Below are 23,902 nucleotides of genomic sequence, written 5' to 3'. Positions count from 1 at the left end.
TAACCAAAATATAATATTGGATTAATGAAGATTCTTAACTGGAGACTTAAACCCTAGATTAACTAGCGAAGATGACGCAATGATGACGATGTTAACTGTAATAGTGAGTAGATAACCTAATAACGTGTATAAGTTTTGTTGTACTCCTGTATTATACCATTCCCACCCACTGTATGTCAGCCCCACGTCCCGCTCTGCACTTCTCTACTGCTTCTCTGCAAGCTTCTTTCTGCCTGAGCACGCTCACTCGTGACGTCTATCTCTTCTTCTCTGTTACTCGCCGCGACACCCGCGAATGGCGCCCGACTACACGACTACGACACGCCGCAAACGTCCAAACGTCAACTCTCGACCGCCGACCCGATAGTCACACGCCAATATAACGTTTGTTTTGCAAAATTGTTGATTATTATTTTGCCGCTTTTTTGAGCCTCTAGAGTTCTAATCGCATAAATATCGCTAACAATGAACATTTTAAAATGCGATTAATAGCGAAGTAATCATAATAAAGCTTAGTACAAAAACAAACGTAACGCAAAAACTCAAAACAAAGCCTATCAAACAACCTATCACTCATCAAACCTTCGTAGCCCGTAGCCGTAGCACTTCGTAGAACTTACCTTAAGTAAAATTTAACGCTCGTACAAAGTGTACGCCTGTACGATTGAATCGTACCTGTAAACGTTTTTATACAACTAAGTAAGTATATAAAACTGGTGCGAGTACAAAGTGAAGAAAAAAACGGAATAATGATGACATCGACGCGTACACAGCTCAAACGTAAAATATTTGAAACGATGAAACCGAAATCGGGATTGAATAGGTAATTCGTTACGAACGCGATAGTAGACGAAAATTGGCCGCGGACACACCGAGAGAACACGATCGCGTCGCGTGGTAAAAAGGTGGAGAGGTGGTGAGAAGTGGAGCACGGACACGGTGGTAGTGCGACTGCAGTGACGGCGTTGTGTGCAGATGAGTCCCGGTCCGCAGCCACGTGGCGCGCCGGGCGACGACGGCGCGGGTTCCCGCGACCTCGCTTCGCAGGTGCCGTATGCGTCGCGCCACTAGCCATAGCCACTAGCCGCTCAGATAGCGTACGCGTAGGGGCCTAGCCCGCGAGCGTCTCTCGTTGTCGGTGTGATGTTAGTGCATCCCGTGTGTCCGTACCCGCCCGCACGCGCCCCGCCCCGCCCAACCTCGCGACGACCCAGCGCCTGACCTCTGCCGGGCGCGCCTGGCTCTCTTCCTACTATCTCGTGTTTCTCGCTTGTTTTCTAGATCTTGCAGAATCTTCAAAAAAAGCGCACGGAACGGAGGGGACGCCTCAGCTCCGAAGTTGCCAAAAAGAAGGGTCGCACCAAAAGCAATCTGATCTTCAAGGTAACCAGGGTCGGCACGAGCCGGCACGCATGTGCTCGTTCGCCCGCTTAGCATGCTGCCGGCGCCGCCGGGCGTCCTTAGACCGCTGCGTACGCTTGGCTTCCTCTCTCTCTCTCTCTCTCTCTATCTTTGGCGTTTCTGTTCTGACCCTGGTCCTGCCGGCGGCCGCGCGGGCAGAGACGCGCGACGCGACCGGGGCGCGCGACTTCGCGGCGGCCGTTGCCGCGTACCCCCGTCGCCGCGCCGCCCACCACGCATGCAGCTCGACATATCGTCTCACGCGTTCACATTTTATTTCTCACTACTTTACCAATCCATCGGTAGAGAATCATCGCGATGCTTGAATTCGAGCGTCCTTGTCGCGCGCAGTCCGCACGGCTTCCTTTAGAGACGAAGCTCCCTTTAGGCTCAGTATTGATGAGTGGCGTTTTTTTCCCAGTTCCTCAACATGGCGTCAGTGTTCATGCGGATATTCAACCTGATCTGCATGATGTTGCTAATCGGACACTGGTCCGGTTGTCTGCAATTCCTTGTTCCCATGCTGCAAGGGTTCCCGCCCAACTCGTGGGTCGCAATTAATGAATTACAGGTCAGTATTAAAATCCACTATATTTAAAAAGACAGATAGCCATGACAAGTAATACAATTTTTTATCCATAATTTACATGACATTGCGACCAATTTTCAGGAAGCGTTCTGGTTGGAGCAGTACTCGTGGGCGCTATTCAAAGCGATGTCGCACATGCTTTGCATCGGGTACGGCCGGTTTCCGCCGCAGTCGCTCACAGACATGTGGCTCACGATGCTCTCCATGATCTCTGGAGCCACCTGCTACGCCCTCTTCCTAGGTCACGCCACCAACCTCATACAAAGTCTTGACTCTTCCCGCAGACAATACAGAGAAAAGGTAACATGATATTCCTTTTACCTCGTCACTTTTTCATCTACTGTAAATCCCAGTTCATTTTACATCAACTTAGCTCTGATTCACCAAGGAGCAGTTATGCCACGAAATATCTTCAAAATACAATTAGGTATATTTCAAAAGTGACATTTCGTCGCTTTTCTTCTTTGTGAATCAGTTTTTTAGTCTTCTGCTATAATTCGTTGGACAATAATGACCTATCTACCTACCTAATAAAAAGCAAATGGCAAACCGTTATGAACACCACAGCACAAACTATTGACTAATAGCAGAACCTTTTCGGCCCGCGTTTAGTACGAAATAACTGTTACGAACAAGCATGTACCTAGTCCCGTATGTCTCATCACTAAAGAAAAACATTGACTGTTTCAGAGATTAGACGTGAGTATTGAGTTAATGTGTGTCGTGTGTCGTTGTTATGTGTACATATACAATTTACATGTCATTATATCCATAACTAACTGTCATGATATCATTTAAATAACAAAATGTAGTCTTAGGGGCCATTTCATTTGAGGTGTTCATAACAGTTTCCTTTCACTAACAATTCCAAGTCTATTCCAAAAAACAACATTATTTGTGACACAAATTGAAATGTTGCAAAATTTTTTAAAGAACCTTGTCACTCATCACCTGAATACTGCTTTAATAAGCAGTAAGAATACCTACTATTCTATGTAAAATAACGCATATCCCTACGTCTCTTATGTACCTACACCTATTGTTTGGAATAGACTTTATTACACAAATTAAATTTTGGGTAAAACTTTGTTTGACTGGTAGCTTATTAATAAAAACAAAATTGACCTTATTTTTATCTCACTGAGCCAATCAGGTCATGGCGGAATTTTATGTGATTTCGCGAAAAAGCTATCAATCAAACCCAATTAAATGTCGTGTGGTGTTCTACGGTTATTTATAGAGTAAAGGGGTGTACACATTCACAAATTGCAAGCATGGTTTACGATTGACTTCGGCAAGCGTGAGAGTGAATAACACTGCTTCACCAAGTACGTGATGAATTAGTCAATGGAAAATTTAGTTTCAGATTAGATAACATCTTGTACAAATTATTTTGAATGATGTGTTTAACTTACTTCTTCGAAAATTGTAAATTAATAGTTAGCACTTTAACGGATTTTACTACCTAGCTTATTCTAAGGGAATCCACGTAAATTGAAGTAAAGCATTCCATAAAATGTAACTGTACATACAAAATCTGATTCGTGAAATTCCAGGTAAAACAAGTAGAAGAATACATGGCATACCGAAAGTTGCCCCGAGAAATGCGTCAGCGTATCACGGAGTATTTCGAGCATCGATACCAGGGAAAATTCTTCGACGAAGAAGTGATCCTCGGTGAGCTGAGCGAGAAGTTGCGAGAAGATGTCATCAACTACAACTGTCGCTCGCTCGTCGCATCGGTGCCTTTTTTCGCAAACGCCGACTCCAACTTCGTGTCGGACGTCGTCACAAAGCTACGATATGAAGTCTTCCAACCAGGTTGGTATTATGCTGATTATCAATTTGTAGTCGATCTTTTTTAAGATGGAGTAAAATGACCGTTCATTGCACATAAGTGTTACCCACTTGCAAGCAACTAGTGATTGCAGTCCATAAATATTATATCGACTATAGACGGAATGTTGGTAACGCGTATGCAATAAATAGTCGAATTTGTTTTGAATCATCAGCGGCACATTATTCGTCCAACTTCTGGGCTCAGGTTCATTTGAATTGTCAATTTTTGGAAATATGTACAACTAATTCTATTAAAAATAGAAATAGGAGACATTTTCAAGTTTTTCGTTTTAATTTAATGTACATAATCATATCCGCCTGTCGCTATTAAAATGTGTATGAATAAAAATTCATTTCGGTACCTACTAATAAGCCAACTGTCAAAATAAGAATAAAGAATACAATAAAGCAGTTAATAATCATTAGAATGTCGTAGCATTCACAATTCGGACATTTTCAGCAAAATTTTACCTACTTTCGTAATCTATCGATAAAACCGTCGACAACAACTACATGACTAGTCAAAATTTTATGAAAAGTGGCAACTCTGCAAATGTCATCTCAAACTCCGTCTTCAAAAAGACAAGCTTATAGCACTTGTACATTACAAAGACACATGGTTAGCATTTACTCTTTAGTCCTACGATGTTCATTGTTCAAATATATAATTTCAGGTGATATCATAATAAAAGAAGGTACCATCGGTAACAAAATGTACTTTATACAAGAAGGCATCGTGGATATCGTGATGGCGAACGGCGAGGTAGCGACTAGCCTCTCTGACGGCTCCTATTTCGGCGAGATCTGCCTTTTGACCAACGCACGAAGAGTCGCCTCCGTCCGGGCCGAGACCTACTGCAACCTCTTCTCACTTTCCGTGGACCACTTCAACGCAGTGCTCGACCAGTATCCTTTGATGCGGCGCACGATGGAAAGCGTCGCCGCCGAACGACTCAATAAGATCGGGAAGAACCCCAATCTAGTAGCGCATAGAGAAGACGATACGACATCGGAAGGGAACACGATCAACGCCGTGGTAAACGCGCTGGCGGCTGAAGCGGAACACGTGAGCTTGTCGGACGACAGCGTGGCGCGGCTTTCAGAGCGGTCGCTGGGGCTAGCGCTGCAGCCGCTGCAGGCGGCGTCTTGCCGCATGGCGGGCGTGGCGCTGCCCGGGCTGGGCGTGGCCGCGGCGGCCGCGCTGCCGAGGCCCAAGTCCGAACACGACTTCAGCTCCGCGCAGAGTGCGGCAGCGGCCACGCTCTCGTCGGTCGGCGCCGCCTTCCACAAGTCGGACGCCGGCATCGCCCCCTGACGCCGCACCGTGTGCTAGGCCGCGCGAGGCCACCGATAGCAATACTAGGCTTAGTGCGAAGCGCGCGCCGCCTCGCTAGTTGTAGCGTAGACACGTATCATAGCTGCGACTTCGCCGGGCGCGCACGCACCGCGCCGCCCGCTGAATCTCATTTTGTGATCTTATACTTAATTCTCCTGTGTTATAATTTAGGTTAAATTTTATATCATTGACGCTGTGAGGAATCGAATACGCGACGTATTCCGATTGTATAGATATACCTGTTATATATTGAAGATGATACTATTGAATCTTTATAGAGATACCTTGCCATAAAAGAGAAAAATAATTATATAGACTAGACTGAAAATGTAAAGATATCACTATTTTATGCTTTGTTGGCGTATGACATAGACCTCTATTGTTGATGTGGAATATTCGGTCGTTAGATACGAACGTTCGAGATGTATGTTTAACGTTCCTGATACACGATTCGAAGTATTTATTATATTGAAGTTGTTTATAATGTTTATAGAAGTTGTATCGTGGGGATTTAGGGCGTCGTGCTCCGCCGCCGCTTCTGGGACACTCGTCGTGGAACATTCCCGATGACTGTTCCTTAAGGTTGCGTCACAAAAAAAGTCTCAAGTGCTCTTCCCATTGTTATGACGAGTGCCATAGTTTCGGGCGAGTACCTCAACATCACAGGACCCGGAGTCGACGGTGGCGACGGCGCGGCGTCAGACTGCACAAGGGACGCACAACTAAAGAGCCTCACGCGCAATTCCAATAGCACACAGTTGCTTTCTTCATTTTAATTATAAGTAGTAATATCTACCGATAATCGACATAATTAGCGCAACCAATTCTCTCGGTTTCCTAAGTAGAGGTGATCAGTAGCGCTTCGAATCTTTTAAGATTTTCTTTGTAAATATTGTAATGTCGAGGATTCGCGTTAGTGCCGTTTATTTCGTTGGAGTGTGTAAGATAGATCCCAATATATTGAAAATGCAGGCACAGGTGTAGGGTGTACATAAATGTAACAGTTCGTTTGCTTGTGTAATTTCTTTCTTCAAGAAAACCAGGTCTTTTAAATTCACCGTGTTAACATGCCTTATCTCAGACGTAATTAAATTTACATTGGCAGCTTTATCTATACACTATTAAATGCTTGATCATAACACCTGTTTATGACAAAGAATCGATGACCTTCCACTCTAGAAGGTAAAGACTACATGTGTGCCTCTATATTCAATAGGTAAAGTGGGGTTTGCGGGCGTTCGTTCGAGCGGTCCAGTCAATTAATGCGAGACGGACGATACGTCTCTTCTCGATGCACTAAACACTTCATACCTTGTTTTTAATTGTAGGGAAAATAATTTATTGTCGATAGCGATCATTTTGTAGGAATAAGTAGGCCGGAGCGTTAACAAATTCGGACGAATTACGTTTTGTGATAGCGCAGCGGTTAGCTGCGAGCGCTGCGGTGGGCGGGTCGGGACCGGCACTACTCTACTAGTACATACTGCGCATGATACGAGCTTGTTCGTCTTCTTTCCATGCTGTACCTACGAGTTAACACTTAGTCCGGCGCCTTAGAGGCGGCTTCGCAATCGCTTCCTTATTTTAAAGTAACATTAAGTTCACGACTAGAGTACGAGAGCAACATATCCTAGCGAGCAGTTAGCCATGGCCCGAGTCCCCCGCACCAGCGCAAACCTTTGGCACGAATCATCGTTGACTAATTCTTATAGTGTCATGACAATTTGTAAAGATGGTTTTGCAAATGTTGACTTTTTAGCCAAAATATAGATAATGAATGACGAACCAATACGCAGTAGCTTACTCGTAGGAAGCAACCTAGTTCTCAGTTTGGCGACTAACACCAATAGATACTTTATACTCGTAAGATATTTATACAAATTGAATCTTAGCAGAGTGACTATCTGTCAATTTATCTACAAAGAGATTAATAACTACGTTTGAATTCCCAGAAGCATTTATTTATCGTTGTTTTATCTGAACATTACTGCTTTTGTAAAATATATAAATTTTATAGAAGAGATCTATTTTTATTGAAGTTGAGCTACTGGATGTAAGAAAAACTATTTAAAAACATTTTTTTTTAGATCTGATTGTTATTTAAAACATTCATAATTATACTAATTTCTGGTATCTATTTTCACCAAAAGTGCTCATCGCTGTCAAGAAAATTAGAGAAAATGCATTAAAGAATGAAGAAAACTGTGCGATTGTTTTATTTCCCAAAAATGTAAAGACCATAACCGAAAAATTATGATTACTCTCTTCTTACGTTGCTAACTTTTCTTGATATTTTGTCTCTACTTTTTTGTTATTGTTTTCCTTCATAAGATCTAAAATAAACTTCGCGATACCCCTGAAAGTCAAGTTATCAAACTTGACTGAAAATAATTATTTTTAATAAAAGTCTAACCATAACTGAAGCTCATCATCTTTTGCATCAGCGCAAAAGTGATATAACCCATAGATGGTATAACCCTATTAAAAATTAGTTACACCAATGGTCTGCGCTTAATAATTAAAAGTTTAATCAAAAATATTATTTATTATTACTGAAGTATTATTTCAATTAATATTTTACATAAATAAATTTAATGAGGTTTACACCACTAATGCGCTTATACAGCATATTTTACACCTAATGATCAATACGCTAAAAGGAACATTGCAATAGAAACTATTGTAGCCTGAGAAACAATACTACTGGCGCCATCCCACGATGGTGATGACAAATTATTGTCGTATAGCGACATCTAGGGTTGAGTAGCAAAATAACTAAAAAGTTGTTTTTTAATTTATTACGCTTTGGTTACGAGGCTATCAGCTACAACTAAGAAGCAGTGTTTTTATTGGATTTGGCATCACAGGCATCAAGGAGTTCAGCTGTAAATAGGACAACGCTATACAATTTAGTGTAGTGCTTTATTTTTCACTCTATACAAATGTAATTTGTAGCATTGAAAATAACTATATCACTTGACATATGCGTTAAGTGTTGCCCGATGGTTATATTTCTTACGTTTTGTGTAACTTTTGACCTTCTCGCAAAGTAACGTTTAAAAGAAAAAATCTATTTTTCGTAACTATTTTAAATTCAACTATATTGGTTATTATAAATCCTTTAAACTCGCACCCAAATTAGACAAGTAACTCAGAGATGGCACAAACAAAATGAAATCAATAAATTAGGTACTGGTTTGATATGGCTTAATTTTTCTTTAGCGTACTTACATTTTATTTTTAGGAGTTAAGCGTATACAATATATTTTACAGTTAGAATTTTTAATAAGAATATAGTAATAAAAGAACTTTGTAAAATGTGACTTTTGCAACAGAAATATAAATTTTCAAGTAAGGAAATGTTATTTTCAGCTCAAGGGCTTTGGTAACACTGTGTGCTTGGCAAATTGCCAATTGCATCTGTGATTGGATCTGATTAAAGGAATAAGTTGCTGCGTTTGATTTTGCTATTATAAGTAAATAAATAAACTTAATAACATTTAAAAACCACAAACACAAAAACTTAAATGTGTTACACGTCGTGATATATTGCTAACAATTAGTGGCAAAATAATACGTTAATTTGCATTGTTTATTGTGTTGAAATTATCATGTCAACGAGGAGAGCGCGAATCAAAGCAGTCGCTGCTTTGCCACCGAGGAGAAAAAATGCAGATGCAAAGAACAAGCAAAGTGTGCTTAAGGAGGGTTATGAGAAAGGCCCGCCAACACCGAAGACACCCCGAGCGAACAGTGGTAAAAAAGATGAAACAAAATCACCAATTCCAAACACCGATAATAAATCACCTGTTGTAAAGGCCGTACGCACTCCACCGCCCTTGATACCGATTTCAACTACTAAAATTCAGTTAGAAAATGTACCTTCACCTAGGCCAGAAATTTCTAAAGAACCTGTACCAAGAAATACCACGCCACAAATCGAAAAAGAAAAGTCCGACTCTCCACAATCTGAAAAAGTATCTGTCATAACATCAGCATCTAATTCCAACTATGTGACAAATAATCCACCACCTAAAACCACTTCAGTGAAACACCCTTCTCCTAAAGACTCATCGCCGAAGGTCATAAATGTTGTTAGACAAAATAGGGACGATATAGAAAAAACAAGTGGCATAGACTGTGATATTGAAAATGTACAAGTACTTAATATTCAGAATATGCAGGCAAATCATATTCAAAATGCACAGGAAATTGCAGAAAAAACAATGGAAAATTCAGATAAAGAAAATGGAATTGATAAAATTGTGGATACTCCATCAGACTCTGATAGAGAAAAGAGGAATGACATTCGTGATGGTAAGTTTTAACATGTGGAATCTGCTAAATACACCAAATAGCTTACAATGATTATAAATTGTTAATGGAGACCTTTTCAGTTATTAGTTCGATATTATTGACTAAGGACACTTAATTGTTGGTGCCTTTGTAATTGATATGGACAAATGCACTACTTTTTTAAATTAACCTATTGTGTCCTAGTGCTGAGCAAAAGTCTCCCCCAAAATCCTCCACTACTCCCTGTCTCTGGCAATTTCCCATCATTCCTTCTCAAGCATCACCTCCTCGGGTAACCCAGGAGTGACTGGAATGTACTATATATCTTCTTTTTTTAACCACTGTCGAGTCAATACTGTGCACAGTAGGTCTCTTAATGCATGTCATTACTTCTAGTGTTATGCCTTCCCTATCCAATTTTTCCTTATTCCCCATTTTGACAAGATCTACAGTCCAGTGTAGCAGTTGCCTACCTAGATTTATGACCCTTCTCTGGCTATATGTAATAATACAATAAAACTGCTTGAAGCACATTAATCATTATCTTAAACTGATGAATATCAATATGGGGATTGTCCATGAATCAAGTCCAATGTTTTGGAAAGTATAGAGAAAAGAAACTCATTTTCTTAACTGTCACACTGACCATTGTGGTTTTAATGTTATAAAATTAAGTAGGTACCTATGGCAAAGGATGGAAATTTTAAAAAGAGAAACCAACATGATATTGGGTCAGAGATGATTTTACAGAAATGTATTGTTGCAATAAGCTATATGAATTAATCCCATAATATTGAATTGCACACTCATGAATGACATACCATAAAAATAACCAATTAAAATACTGAAAATCACAGACATACAGACAATCATTAAAAAAACAAAGACATTGGTTGAACAACTTGTCTGCCATTATAATATTCAACAAAAAGAAATTATATATTATCTTAAAACAATAATGCAACTTTCTCAATTTCATATTATTATGTGCATTTACTCTACTATACATTTACTATGCATAATCAAGTAGTGTAAAAATAAAGTACATTAACTATAGTCCATTTGTTTAGGTACTTAACTAAATGTAAACAATCTTGATACATCTTTTTATTGAAACACATGCTTTACAAATCAATAGGTATAAAAATAGGCATGCAATTACATATGCAGCTAAGTATTTGTATTTTGTATTTGAAGGTAAGGGAAAATCATTTTATAAATGTATATTTCATTAAATAGACATCTCAAGATTGTTTACATTTATTTAAGTACCTAAACAGATGGACTATAGGTCAAAATTATTTTACTATGGCATGTGTGATGGAACTCTGCCTTGTTGGACAAAACCGTCAGGCATTTTGTATGGGAAGTAAATGTTGCATGCCTGGATTGTTGGATCAAATAGTCAGGTGTTTCCTTGATTCACTATTAATTGAAAATCATAATGGAGATTACTGTACCAAATTGTGCAATGTTAACCAACCAATACGAACTCATTTTTTTAAAACAAACCAAAGAGAATTCAAGTGTTATCTATATGGTATCCACTCACAACAAACCTACATATAAATTAACTTCTATTTCCAGATTACAGTGTACCAAGTGTACCAGAAAGCATAACTGATGAAAGTGCAGTCATGGATGGTATTGTTCCATTACAACCAGGCAAGAATGCTCCCAAACCAATAGATCTACTGAAGAATGCAATCATATCAGAAAATGCTGAAGTACTTTTTGATCCTATTGTGCCTTTGCCTTCGCCGAGTAAAGTTAGACCGAAACTGCGGCCTATCCCTAGGTTAGCACCAAATAGGAGAAACAGTGTACAGGTAACAACTTGTAAACCAATGGTCGGAAAAAGGTGTTCCACATGTATAGATACATATATAGATATAGCTACAGGGAGTGACATAGAGTTATTAAAACCACCAAATATATATAATATCTTTTTCGTATTCCGGATTTCCGGAATGGTTTTATTGCATCGTAAGACAAAACGACTGACTTAGGAAGTCGAAGTTGGATTTTAAAGTAATTCTAATGGTCCATGTAAAAAAATGCAGTAAATCTGACCTTTTACCAAAGCAAAGAATAAAAAAGTAAGCCCCTAGCTTTAGAGACCACTGGCTGTCAGTTATCTACTGCATTTTTTTACATGAACTATTAGAATTACTTTAAAATCCAACTTCGACTTCCTAGGTCAGTTGTGTTGACTTACAATACAGTAAAACCATTAACGGAAATCCGAAATTCGAAACGTCATTAATTAATATTTGGTTATATTAACACTCCTTGTAGTTATATCTATACATGTATCTATATTCATGTATATATATATGTGGAACACCTTTTTCCAACCATTAATAATAACACAATTATGATTAAATCAACATGCTTCAAGCACATCTATATAATGTCGATATTGAGGGCCTGTTAATGATGCCATGACCGTCTGAATGCTGGCATTATCTGGGAGGCATTTGCCCTAAATAGGACGAGATTCTTTTAACAACATTATCTTGCTTTCAAGGACGTCAGACGTGGGTTTAAAACTGACAAGTTAGACAAGAAAATTCGTATTATTGTTTTAATAAATTATTTCCTTTTAAATCAATTACAGGGCTAAAGACGACATTGAATTTGTCCACTTTTGAAATGGTTTTATTAATGTTGCTGAAATGTTGAAACCGTAAAGGTTTCTATAGAACGTCATAAAAGATCCAACTGTACACATAAACCACTATTTATTTTTGGCTTTTCAAATGAAATGATCACACAATGGTTACCTGAACCAATAATAATTCTGTTGTTTAATTTGGTAGGCACAAATATAGTCTATGAACCACATCTGACAATGGAAATGAGCACACTTCTTTATCAACCTTCTTTGCATGTAATAATTATTTTAGTTCTATTTAGAATCTAATAGCATTTCAATATTATTTGATGAAACAAAGGTATAGAGATAATGCAGAATAAGATTCCTTAACCCATTCATGGACAGTACTTGATAGTAATTCACACCAAAATGTCACTACTTTGTGCCATAGTGTTTCATCATATCAGCCAGAATATGTCTACTGCTGAACATAGGCCTCCACCAAAGATTTCCAGACTAGTCGATCGGACGCGGCGTGCACCCATCGGGTTACCCGCCGCCCTTCCCAATTATCCGTCCATCTAGTAGGGTAGTCCACTGAACGCCTTTCGGTTCGTGGTCTCCATTCGAGAACCTTTTTGCCCCAACGGCCGTGTCAGTTCTACGAGTTAGGTGCCCTGCCCACTACCACTTCAGCTTGCTAATCCTTTGAGCTATGTCAGTGACTTTCGTTCTTCTATGGATCTCCTCATTTCTGATTCGATCACGCAAAGAAATACCGAGCATTGCTCGCTCCATAGCTCGTTGAGTGACTTTGAACTTTTTTATGAGGCCCATAGTAAGTGACCACGTCTCAGAGCCGTAGGTCATCGCTGGCAACACGCGCAGCTCGAAGACTTTAGTCTTCAAGGACTGCGGTGTTGCGGACGAGAATACAGACCAGAGTTTTCCGAAAGCTGGCCAACCGATTCGGGTTCTACGATTGATCTCTTTCTCGAAGTTGGCTCGGCCTAATTGGATGATTTGTCCAAGACACACTCGTTCCCATAGATGTAGGAGTGTGCTCACATTGATTCAAAGTCATAATTACGCTCTGTCACTGATGGATGATCCAGTCAACATTCTTGTATAAATGAAAGTATGGTTATAACAATGGTAGAATGATTATCATTTTATCATTGAATTATTACTAAAAACAAAAAATTTGGTTAAACCTAGTATTGCGATACCTTACACTTAAGTTGCAAGCCACATTTTTTTTACTTTTTTACTTAAATATTTATGTTTATTATAGGTTCCAAGTTTGAAAGTAAACATTACACTAAGTGATTTCTTTACTGTTAAAAATAGAACCTATAGTAGATTTATATTTAACTTAAAAAATAAAAAATGCTATTTTGTGGCTTACAGCAATTGACGTGAGAGGTATCAATTTATGTAAGTAGCTTTAGATGTTATGCTCTCCTTAATTATCAAGGTTTCATATAATTAAGTTCTAATTTTATGCTAATGAATTATAGTGCTACCTGTATTTCGAGTGGAAAATTTCCAATCAACCAAAGTCTAACTCAAATTCAGGGCAGTGCAAGCGAGTCCGAAGACGAGAGCCGCCGTGCATTACTAACGACCGGTGGGCCGACAGCTTTGCCGCCACGGCAGCGACACGACTCCCACACTTCACTCAGCACTATGTTATCTGCTCCTATTAGGTAACTACATCATCACTTTTATGTACATTCGAGACCATCACCAAATCCGTAGGGGTTGTAGAATGCAATCAAACTATAAACTCTGAAGATAACGCTGCAGTATATTGTGTACACGTGTCTGGCGTGCATTTTAAGTGAAATGTGTATACAGTTGTATAACTGTATACATGCCAGTTATCTTACATTTGTCTGCTATCGGCATGCCTTTTATGTGTATGCACATATTAATTACCTACACAAACCATATACATGCTAGTTACATTGCCATTGCTTTCTATAAGTATGCAAATTGTCCTTTTTTGCATAGGTCTGTCATACTACATAATAGTTTCAAAACTTACATTATTAATCGATTACGAAACGAAAACCGATAAGTCAATATTATGTTTCATAGATAATTTGTACTTCTAGGGAGGTGAACCGAACGAGAACCGACTCTGTGAGTTCGAGTGTCAGTCAGGTGACCGTGCAGCAGCCGCCTCCTACATCGCCTGTAAAAGAAAAGCATTTCACTAAGTGGGTAAACTTGACGTTTTGGAGCTTTTCGTCTACATGGTTATTATATTGTATAATGAAATATTTTCCTTGTATTCATATGGAATTATAAAGCATCACCTCTTGTCAACCTCTGGTAGCTATAAAGGTACCTGGTTGAGTGAAGATAAACTTATTTCTCACAAGTAGCGCTACGGCAAAAAAAAAATAATAATAATAAATTTATTTATTTAGGCATAAATCCCATAATTTACAAAATTACATATAATTAAATTTCAAAATTAGATTACAAAATTACACTATGATTAAAAACTGTAAAATAAGAATAATAACTACAAAACGCCTAAAAACAACAATAGCATCGCGAAAAAATGACTTGCACCAATAAGTTTTTCGAGTTCTTTAGCCTCTCAGTAAAAGACCATTTTCTTTTTCTCATTAAAGCGTAAAAATCGTCCACCCTGTTCAGGGCAAACATACCAGATGCGCTGCAACGCCATGACAAACCCAACATGACACGAAATGCGTTATTATACTGCACCCGTAACATGCCGAATGACCGTTTAGTGTAGTTATACCACAGCTGACTAAAAAGCCGTTAAGACCAAAAACTAGTATCTATAACAAACATATAGAGAAATTCGTAATATCTACTGATTCGGTTTGTAGCTTAGATGTTTATTTAGTGTAGTGAGTAATGCGAGCGGTGAAAAAACATCTCTTTTTATCATTTATAAAAAAGATGAATGTAAATTAAGAGGTTTCATGTGATGTAATTTTTTATGAGCTTGGTTAGAGAATTTTAGTTAAATTTTATGAGTTTTTTGGCTCGCAACTAGTTAATTTTGTGACGATCTACAAACCAATAACTTACTACTTAATTTTGCAGTAACTTCCAGTAAATATTCAACTTTTTCTGTTACTAGAACTCGTCGTCAAGAAATGAGCAAACGAATGTGGCGACGCCGTCGTGACACTGCCAAACCAGACGTACTCACTATGTACGATTTGATCTTCTTCAATCCTACGACCAATCCGATTGTGTAAGTGCACGTTTATCTTTTAGAGCTTTCTTTGCAATATGAAGAAACTACAAGAAACTGAACAGCTGAGCTGAAGACCTCTTAATAAGTAGAAGTCGTCAATATCAGGCAGCTGATACCTTCGAAAAGACGGATTGTCTCTCAATCATGAACACTACTAACCAAAAGTTGTAAAGATCATATTATATGAACGCATTTTGCACTTGGAATGAAATGGATACTACGGAGTGATAACTCGAGAGGACTGCTAATCTCCATAACTCTGAAAAAGGTGAAATCCCGTGTTTTATCTAGATGACGCTGATCAAAGCTTTGAAGTAGTTTAAATTATGTAAATAACCGTGGATATCAATTAATTTCTCTTTAATATGAAATATGAAGTCAGTTTTTCTCTGTAATATTTTTCAGATATTACAGATAATCATAAATAAAATAAATTATAATATATATATATATATATATATATATGATAAATTATTTTCTGAACTTTGACAAATGAACCCGACATTGTGTGTTACAAACTAATTTATAAATTAACGCTTGCTAATATGGGCACAGATTACTTAATATATGAACAGATGACGGTAATCCTAAGCAAAATCAAAAGAATAGCCTGCCGGCTATTCATAAAAATTTGTGCAATAAGCGCCATCAATTTTATTTGTTTGTTAAGACTAGAAAATAGAATAGCTTTGATAAATTACAGCTCGTCGAATGTTTTTAGTAGCAGTAGAGCTCCTTGTGAAAGAGCTCGACCAGGGAAGGACTGCCACCTTACCTATTTCTGCCGCCAAGCAGTAATGTCAGCATTACTATGTTCCGGTTTAGAAGGGTAAGGGTGATAGCGAAATTACAGGCACATGAGAATTGTCAACTTATGTCTCACGGGCGCAGTGGCAGTGCCCTCAAATTTTTGCGATTTAAAGTTCGGAGTGGCAATGCAACTGTTATGGACAGGCGTGTTGCTTACCATAAGGCGCACGATATGTCCGTCCTGTCACTTACAATACACATAAAAATAATATTAAAAAACAGCTATTTGGTACTCGACGCGACGTCCGGTGAACCAATAGGTACAAAATACGCGACTACGCTGTTTTGTATCGTGATTAGCAGTTCTGTTGAGTTAATGGTCCATGATTGATATTAATAGGGTTAATTATGCTAAGTATTGTTGTCCTAAAATAAAACATGTGTATTTAACACACTTTACCACACGCAAAATAGGCGCCTTGACGTCGAGTTGCGGACACCAGCCGTTACACCAAGTACCAACACACTTTAAGTAAGGTTATAGCAGAATAATTGGGGTGTAAGTTCCCCGCGGCCGCTGAGTCATAACCGTTTGTCTTGTTGGTTACGACTTCGAGGTTAATATTAAATGTGTCACTGTATTCAAGACTTATACGTGTCCGTCAGGATGGTGTACCAAACGAGATACACAAATGTGCTAAAAAACTGTGCACATTATTTACTACCTATTTTCCACTATTTAGTAACTTTATTGACGTATTTTCTACCTTTGCGCTAACGGAAATAATAAAGAAATAAAGTGGCCAGCCATTCAGTAATTAAATATGTCATTTTTCAATTTTTGTCCATTATAGCAAAGCTCAAGGTAAGCTGGTCGTTTTGAAGTAAAACAATTGTTGACACCCGTCAATTGTTACGAATTCGGGCTGGCCAATCGGAACGCACTTGTCACCATAATGATTTGGCAGAATAGTTTTCAAACAAATTAAATGACATTTCATCTGTATTTCTGGTTATGTACTCGATGTTCCAACTTAACTCAGCTCAAACTTATCAACGTTTGTGCAATTGAGCTCAGTGTCTTACTTTTTTCATGTCGTACAACATTTATATAATATAAAAATCATTGCCAGTCCCGATCAAGACGAGATAAATGCAAAAGAAGCAGACGCAAAGGACGAAGCGGAAAGGAATTCCAAACCTCAAGAGACCGAAGAGGACGTGGATGACCCGCCTGCGGAAGACACGGCGCCCGCACCTCAAATCAAGCTTGGACCTAACGGGGAAATCATACTGGATGAGAAGAGCTTGGTAAGTCTTTTGCAAGTCACTTGTTCAATTTATTTATTAGTCGAGGTCAAGTAATTGCTACAAAACTGTAACGACTTTTAAGCCAAATAACTCAGACTTATGTGAGAAGTCGAAAAATAATGTAGGATCAGATAGAGAACTGACACTGCTACAGTTTTCATTCATCATCATTATCATCTCTCGTTGGTTCTGACTGAACACCAGTGCCTTAGGGAACTTATATTATATTTTTCCTGTTGTATGCAATCTGTATTTGTGTCATACTAGTGAATAAAATCTTTATCAATCTATCATCCCTTTATACGTCCCACTGTTGGGCACGGGTCTCCTCTCAGGATAGGGCTTAGGCTACGCTGGCCCAATGCGGGCGGGTACTTCACACGTTTTCCAAAGATTTTGAATCTTCGACGTGTACGTTTCATCACGATGTATACCTTCGCCGAAAAGCTCATTTCCAATTAAATTTCGCTCAAAAATTCCGAGAGACTCAGAGGTACGAGCCCGAATTCGAACCCACGGCCGAGGTCAAACCATTAGGCTACTACGGCTACAGATTTTATTTATTTCTTTAGACATTTATATCAGGCCACATGACCCACTTAATATGTACCTTGAGGACTAACATACATACAATATAATATGACAATAAAATAAACTAAACAATTAATCTACACGTATTGCACTTGGTGCATTTGGCTTTTAGCCTGATGTACTCCACTATCTCCTGAGACTTCGTGGAGTAATGTAGTCGCGACAGGTACAGCAGCCTCGTCGGTGTTGCCGAACGGAGCAAAAAGTTCGATCCTGTCGGTGCTGTGCCACACAGATTACGGCTGATGGGCTTCCTCTTCCTCTTCGCCATCTGTGTGAAGCCGTCTTCGTCGCATTGATCCGCCTGCCTCTGTGGTTTTGCAACTTCGGAGACAGGTACACGGGGATTACTTTTACTCTTAGCCGATGCCGCCTCTCGAGTTTCGAAGTGACGGGTCCGCTGGTAGAAGCGGCTGCAGCGGCGTATGCATGTGCAGAGGCTGACATGCATACGCGTGAGGCGCGGCGCATCACGCGCGACGGCAGCAGCGATCGGTGACGCAACCATTTGTGCCGACTCGACACTGCTGATAGATGCATTTTGCGCCCCACCACGCGTGTTTACATTAGAGACTTCTGGAGACCTACATACCGAAGCAGCGTTGCTTAATAACGCAACTTGGGCGCGCAGCTCCCTTATGGTGTTATTTGAAGCCTCCAATCTATACTGCAACTCGGCCAAGCTTAACTTCAGGGAAGTGATATCCTTCAGCAGCCTAGTAACATCGACGTGGTCGAACGTGACGGGGGGAAGTTTGTGTAGCTCCTTCGCCACGAATGTAGGCACGTCGTCCGGGTCAGGCTCCTTCAGGAGTGTGATAACATCCTAGAGACTCTTCACGCATCTCTTCACACATTTTATTTCTCCTTAAATATTGTCGATAATATCACTGTTCGAAAGTTAGGTGAGTAAGATCGTGTGAGCTCTTTTAACCCAATTGAATATTTTCAGGTGATAAAACAATCAGATGCACACCGTAAAGTATCGTCTGTGGTCCGCGAGGGAAGTTGGGCCGGATCGGGCGGTGGACGGTATACGCGAGCGGCCCGAACGGCCGAATGGAGTGCGGTGGAAACCGTACGGTTCTACAGAGCGCTAGCTGCTATTGGTACAGACTTCACTTTAATGGCTCCATTGTTTCCTGATCGGAATAGGCGAGATTTGAAACTTAAGGTAAGAATGTCAACATTTTACGACTGTATGCCTCTAGGAGACTGATATACAAGGCATCTCACGGCTATAATTAAAATATTTTCTTTCGGCGTCTTATTATTTTACTTTTATTATTAAACTGGTCATTGCCTTGATTTGTTGATACTCCAGTCTATCGTGAGGCACCCCGCGCTCGAGCTTTACTTCACCCACCAAAAGTCCTTAAAAAATCCGGCATCGAATACGAGTTCCTTTTTATTTTAAGGTACATTATACGGGGTGTACATTTGAGACGGGGCAGCAAGGAAAGCCAGCTACCTTAATCGTTGTAGTTACAGGAAAACGGTTCTAGAAGACTATCCATGAATTTTGAAGATATTTTGATTAGCATTCAGATTTTGAAAAAATGGTACAGTCAGCAAGATATATGGCAATTTTTACAAAACTTTTTTTATGCCATTCAACGCGGTCTCTGGTAAAGATCAATAGTCTCCATGGGACCAACGAGGTAAGAGTACCTACTTGAAATGTCAGAAATCGCAAAAAACTTTTTACCACACATTTTAAATATAATTATAAAAAGAAAAGTTTGATCCCATAGAGACTATTGATCCTTACTAGAGACCGGATCGAATGGCATAAATCACCTGTATATATCATTATGATGCATGAATGAACTTAAAAGATATTTTAGTTGTTGTTCCATTTTTTTAAATGAACGAAAATGGCCGAACGCCAAAGGCGACTATAACTTCTCTTTCTTTTTTCAGTTCAAAAAGGAAGAAAAAATAAATGGAGCACAAGTAGACATGGCACTTCGGTCAGCAACTGCCTGGGACGTGTCAGGGCTTATGGACGAGTTCAAGCAAGAAAGAGAAGAGGAAAAGAAAAAGGCTGAAGAAGAACGAAAGAGACTCATTGAGGAGAAGAAAGCGGAAAAAGAGAGGTTAAGAATGTCTAAGGAGATGGGACTAAGATCCAGTAAGTATCATTTGGACACGAATCTCCTCTGATACTGCTTTTAGTCCATCATATCGTGGGTGTTTTGTAGAAAGGGCGAAAGCGCCATTGCGAAAATTTTTTCAGGCGAGTATTTTTTAGTTTTTCACGACTGCTTTAAAATATTTACGTCCAGTATTAAATGAAATTTTAAAAACGGGACGTATATATTTTAAACTCGTTAAAACCATTAGGTTTCCCTGAAAAAAATTTCATAATGGCGCTTTTGCCTTTTCTACAAAACAGTAACGACATGTGCATCTAATTTCGATTGGGACTTCAGACATCTTCTAAGAGTAATGTGACCAGTCTCAAATATGCAATTTAAATCACTATTTTACCTATCACTGTTAAAACCAATTATAATTGATAAGCTAAACTGCACATGAAATAGAAAAAACAGAACAGTCTACAGACTATCCAATTCCTTTACTACTTACAGTAGAAGTATTTAGGCTGTGTCTGTGTATGTGATGTATCTTGTGTATTATAGTAGTAGGATCTAATCGAAGAAATCGTTCAAAGCCAACATTTCTATATACAGGGTTATTTATGCAATACTAACATCCTCGCAGGATTATAATAATAACATCATAAACAACCACTTTTGTTGCATAACTTAATAATTCATCACATTTTACTTTCGCAATAAAGACATTTAAACAGATCGGTCTAAACGGTGATAACTCTGTGCGGTAGTAAAGCACGCTGCCGGAAATTGCTAAAAAACTGACTACGAAATACGGATCTAAGTATTAGATAGTACAACAAAAACTTAGATGTTTATTTTTGATAAATAAAAGTATGATACTACTAGGCTTGTTGGTAGTTACACGGGAGATTATTATCGTCCGTGTAACTACTAGTAGTTCTGCTGGTAGTACCACGGGCAACAAAGGCTAGTACAACAAAAACTTAAAAATTAATTTTTGGAAAATGTATTATGTTTTGGAAAAGGGCATGGAACAAAAGTTATTGTTTATGATGTTAGTAATATAGTTCTGCGAGGTTGTTAGTATTGTAAAAATAATCTTGTTTAGAATGTTTGGTTCGTTTGTTACGCAATTGACATATTTTTTTTTTTATAATACCAAGTGCCGGGACGAACTCTTTAACAAGGAGCTCTACTGCTACTAAATTTATGCTATAGTTACAAAAATTTGCTTCCATTTCGTACTGCGGCATGAAAATTAATCCTTAGGCAACGAAAGTACAGCTGAAGTAGGCATATTAGCACTGAAAGTATTGCGCACGCATAAATTCGCTTAATCTCAAATTTCTATTTTCACAGGTCGAGGCACTAAAGCAATGGAGACCAAACGCCATGCAGTCATCAATGAAGAAATGACCGGCGACTATTTCTTGCGCCGCGCTTTACAGGAAAGGAAAGAAAGGAACGAGGAACGATTACAAAAGAAAAATGAAACGAATTTGTTACCCCCACCACCGCCAAAAGAACTATCCATACAAGCTCCAATAACAAATCAGAATTTCGCTACACTGACGTTAATTAGTGACAAAATGCCAGTACCGCCGTCACCGCATCAGAATAAGGCCTCCGACATGGCCACTATAACAAGACTGAATAATCTAAATTCAACTGTACCACTGCCACCTAGAACTGAAAATGAAATCACTGGAGTACCAAACAATATTGAAACAGGATCTCTAGTAGTGCTACGGGTCAATGACCCTAATTCCCCTTCAAAAACAATGTTACAAACGTATATAGCTCATGGCGCAGGAAAGCTCACTCCTGTCGCGTTGCCCTCCACGTTCCTAAACTCTGTAGTAGGTTATATGAAAAAAGGTACTCCAAAAAGTACTATATCAACGGCGTCTTCCCCACAGCTGACGTCACCAAGTAGTGTAACAAGTCAAGATAGTAGATCATGTACCCCAGGTGTCATACAACTAGCTCCAAGTCCAGCAAAAAGACAGCGACATAGTTCGTACACTATAACCCCCCTTTGACAACAACACTTAACACGATCTCATGTTAAGGATATTCATAGAAAGTCTGTTATTGTACAGTCAAGATCAATGTGTTAATGAAAATCAACATTATCACAATTAATTTCTTGTGCACTTTTAAATTGGTTTACGAATTCCAGTTTCGACAAAAATACACCATACTTTGTTTATTTTAATAAAATGTGCACATATATCGTTTATCGCTTAGACGTATCCTTGTGACTTGACACTGTAAAAGGGTTTCAAATTACAATAAGGGAGTTAGTAAGTTTGACGCCGATTGTACCACTATATAAATTAGTTGACCTTACAATAAAGTAAATAAAGAAAAAATAAAGTAAATGTAGTTCCTCTGTAGATTGTAAATGCATTTTTATAAGAAACAGAAGAATAACTTTATATAACATAGACTGTATTAAAATTAGTAGACAGACTGTGATAACGAAACCCTGTTCTCTGTGAATGTAGAAAAAAAAAGAAGTGAAAGCATTTGCTCCACATTCCATAATGTACCAATTCATCACAGGGTGGGTCAGCTACAGATTCTGCTCATCTGGTAATCAATCAAGAATGCATTGTACTCCTTACCCAACTGTTGTTGAGATGCAACTACAAACTACAGGATACAATTGCAAAATAAGTAGTTTTCTCGTGTAGATGCAACTACCTTTGTTCAACTACCCGTGCTCCACTCTATAACTGAAACTTGTTAGAATCATTGGTATATATTATGTATAGATGTTTATCGAATTTCATAGTGTTATCTTCAGGCTTCAATTTTGTTTCTGATTAGTATAATATTGTAGTTAACTGAACTCTGTAAATATGTTGTTGTGTTGTTACGCATATTATTATGCACGTAATAGTAGAGGACAATTATGTATATTAAAATAGTTTGTACAGAAGAAGGATAAATTATCCTTGTTATTTATACTGACTTTGAAATAAAAGTCTTGCATTTTAGCATCAAATTTTTTTTTTACCACTCATCGCGCCAACTATTGCTGCAATTCACTGAAATGCGCTGGAAAACAGCAAAAATAGACATCGTTGCAGTAATAATATTATTTTGAATCCCTTTCATTTTACTAGTAGTAGTAAAATTTTTCGTCTGTCGGGACAGGCCAAGGCGTCTAGGGCGCGTTCCCACTATGTCGTGACGACAGATTGTCGTGCAGTTTACAGTGTCGTGGCTTGTATATTTAAATGAAGTTGTTCACATATAGCACGACACGATTAACTATCGTTCACGATTTTTTATCGTTACAACGTCAAACTGTCGTCACAGTAGGAACAGCTAGAACGACAATCGTCTGACGATAAAAAAGTCACTATAAAAACGTGACGACAGATTGTCGCAGCTCCTATTGTCGTCACGTTTTATTTATCACTGTCCGCATGTATTCTGCTCCCTGCCCTCCCCTCTCGTACCTGGCGCCCTCTACTCGCTTTGCAGTAGCGTTGGGTCGTAGCCAAAGATGGGCAGCAGCCGGGTTTTAACCCGGCGTTTTGTTAACGCCGAGCTTAAATCGGGTAAAAACCCGAAATCGAGAGCAAAAACTTTACGTCTAAGTATTTGTTGTGAGTTGAGTTTTGTTCAAATTTAGTTTTACATATTATTACAAAATATTTGTTGGTATTATCAGGACAGTTCGATTTACCTTTCTATTGAATCGATTCGCTTGAATAGTTCATCAATAAATTGATACAAAAAATCGTTAGATCGTATGCACTTGAATCGATCTTCATTGAGAATCCACAGGATTGACAGGTGGTGGCTATTATATGGAGATGCCTCTTCTTCGTGTAATAAA

The 23,902-nt window shown here is 38.8% G+C and overlaps 2 protein-coding genes across 18 annotated transcripts in view; both read left to right on the top strand.

Moving 5' to 3' along the window:
* LOC113231130 (potassium/sodium hyperpolarization-activated cyclic nucleotide-gated channel 2) overlaps positions 1-6,716 on the top strand; it is a 385,438-nt gene extending 378,722 nt beyond the window's left edge. For 7 of the 17 annotated variants that reach the window (XM_026465301.1, XM_026465300.1, XM_026465317.1 and 4 more), the window contains 7 exons: positions 976-1,047; positions 1,282-1,383; positions 1,823-1,972; positions 2,072-2,290; positions 2,681-2,689; positions 3,547-3,811; positions 4,504-6,716. In XM_026465301.1, the coding sequence (XP_026321086.1) occupies positions 976-1,047; positions 1,282-1,383; positions 1,823-1,972; positions 2,072-2,290; positions 2,681-2,689; positions 3,547-3,811; positions 4,504-5,144 (1,458 nt within the window). In that variant the 3' untranslated portion in view covers positions 5,145-6,716. The remainder of the gene's footprint in view (positions 1-975; positions 1,048-1,281; positions 1,384-1,822; positions 1,973-2,071; positions 2,291-2,680; positions 2,690-3,546; positions 3,812-4,503) is intronic. The other 10 variants (XM_026465303.1, XM_026465302.1, XM_026465306.1 and 7 more) reach the window with 7 other exon arrangements.
* A 2,054-nt stretch (positions 6,717-8,770) lies between these two features.
* On the top strand, positions 8,771-22,988 carry LOC113230849. The gene is made up of 9 exons (XM_026464948.1): positions 8,771-9,482; positions 11,049-11,290; positions 13,639-13,769; positions 14,181-14,285; positions 15,191-15,307; positions 17,194-17,371; positions 18,915-19,136; positions 19,886-20,096; positions 21,406-22,988. Exons 1-9 carry the CDS (start codon positions 8,777-8,779, stop codon positions 22,086-22,088), a joined length of 2,595 nt encoding a protein of 864 aa, XP_026320733.1. The 5' UTR covers positions 8,771-8,776; the 3' UTR covers positions 22,089-22,988.
* Positions 22,989-23,902: the final 914 nt, after the last annotated feature.

This window comes from Hyposmocoma kahamanoa, unplaced genomic scaffold, assembly GCF_003589595.1.
Source record: "Hyposmocoma kahamanoa isolate Upper Pololo Valley unplaced genomic scaffold, ASM358959v1 64, whole genome shotgun sequence".
NCBI classification, from domain to species: domain Eukaryota; kingdom Metazoa; phylum Arthropoda; class Insecta; order Lepidoptera; family Cosmopterigidae; genus Hyposmocoma; species Hyposmocoma kahamanoa.
Note: the sequence above shows the minus strand (reverse complement) of the source record. Positions and strands in the feature narration are given on the sequence as shown.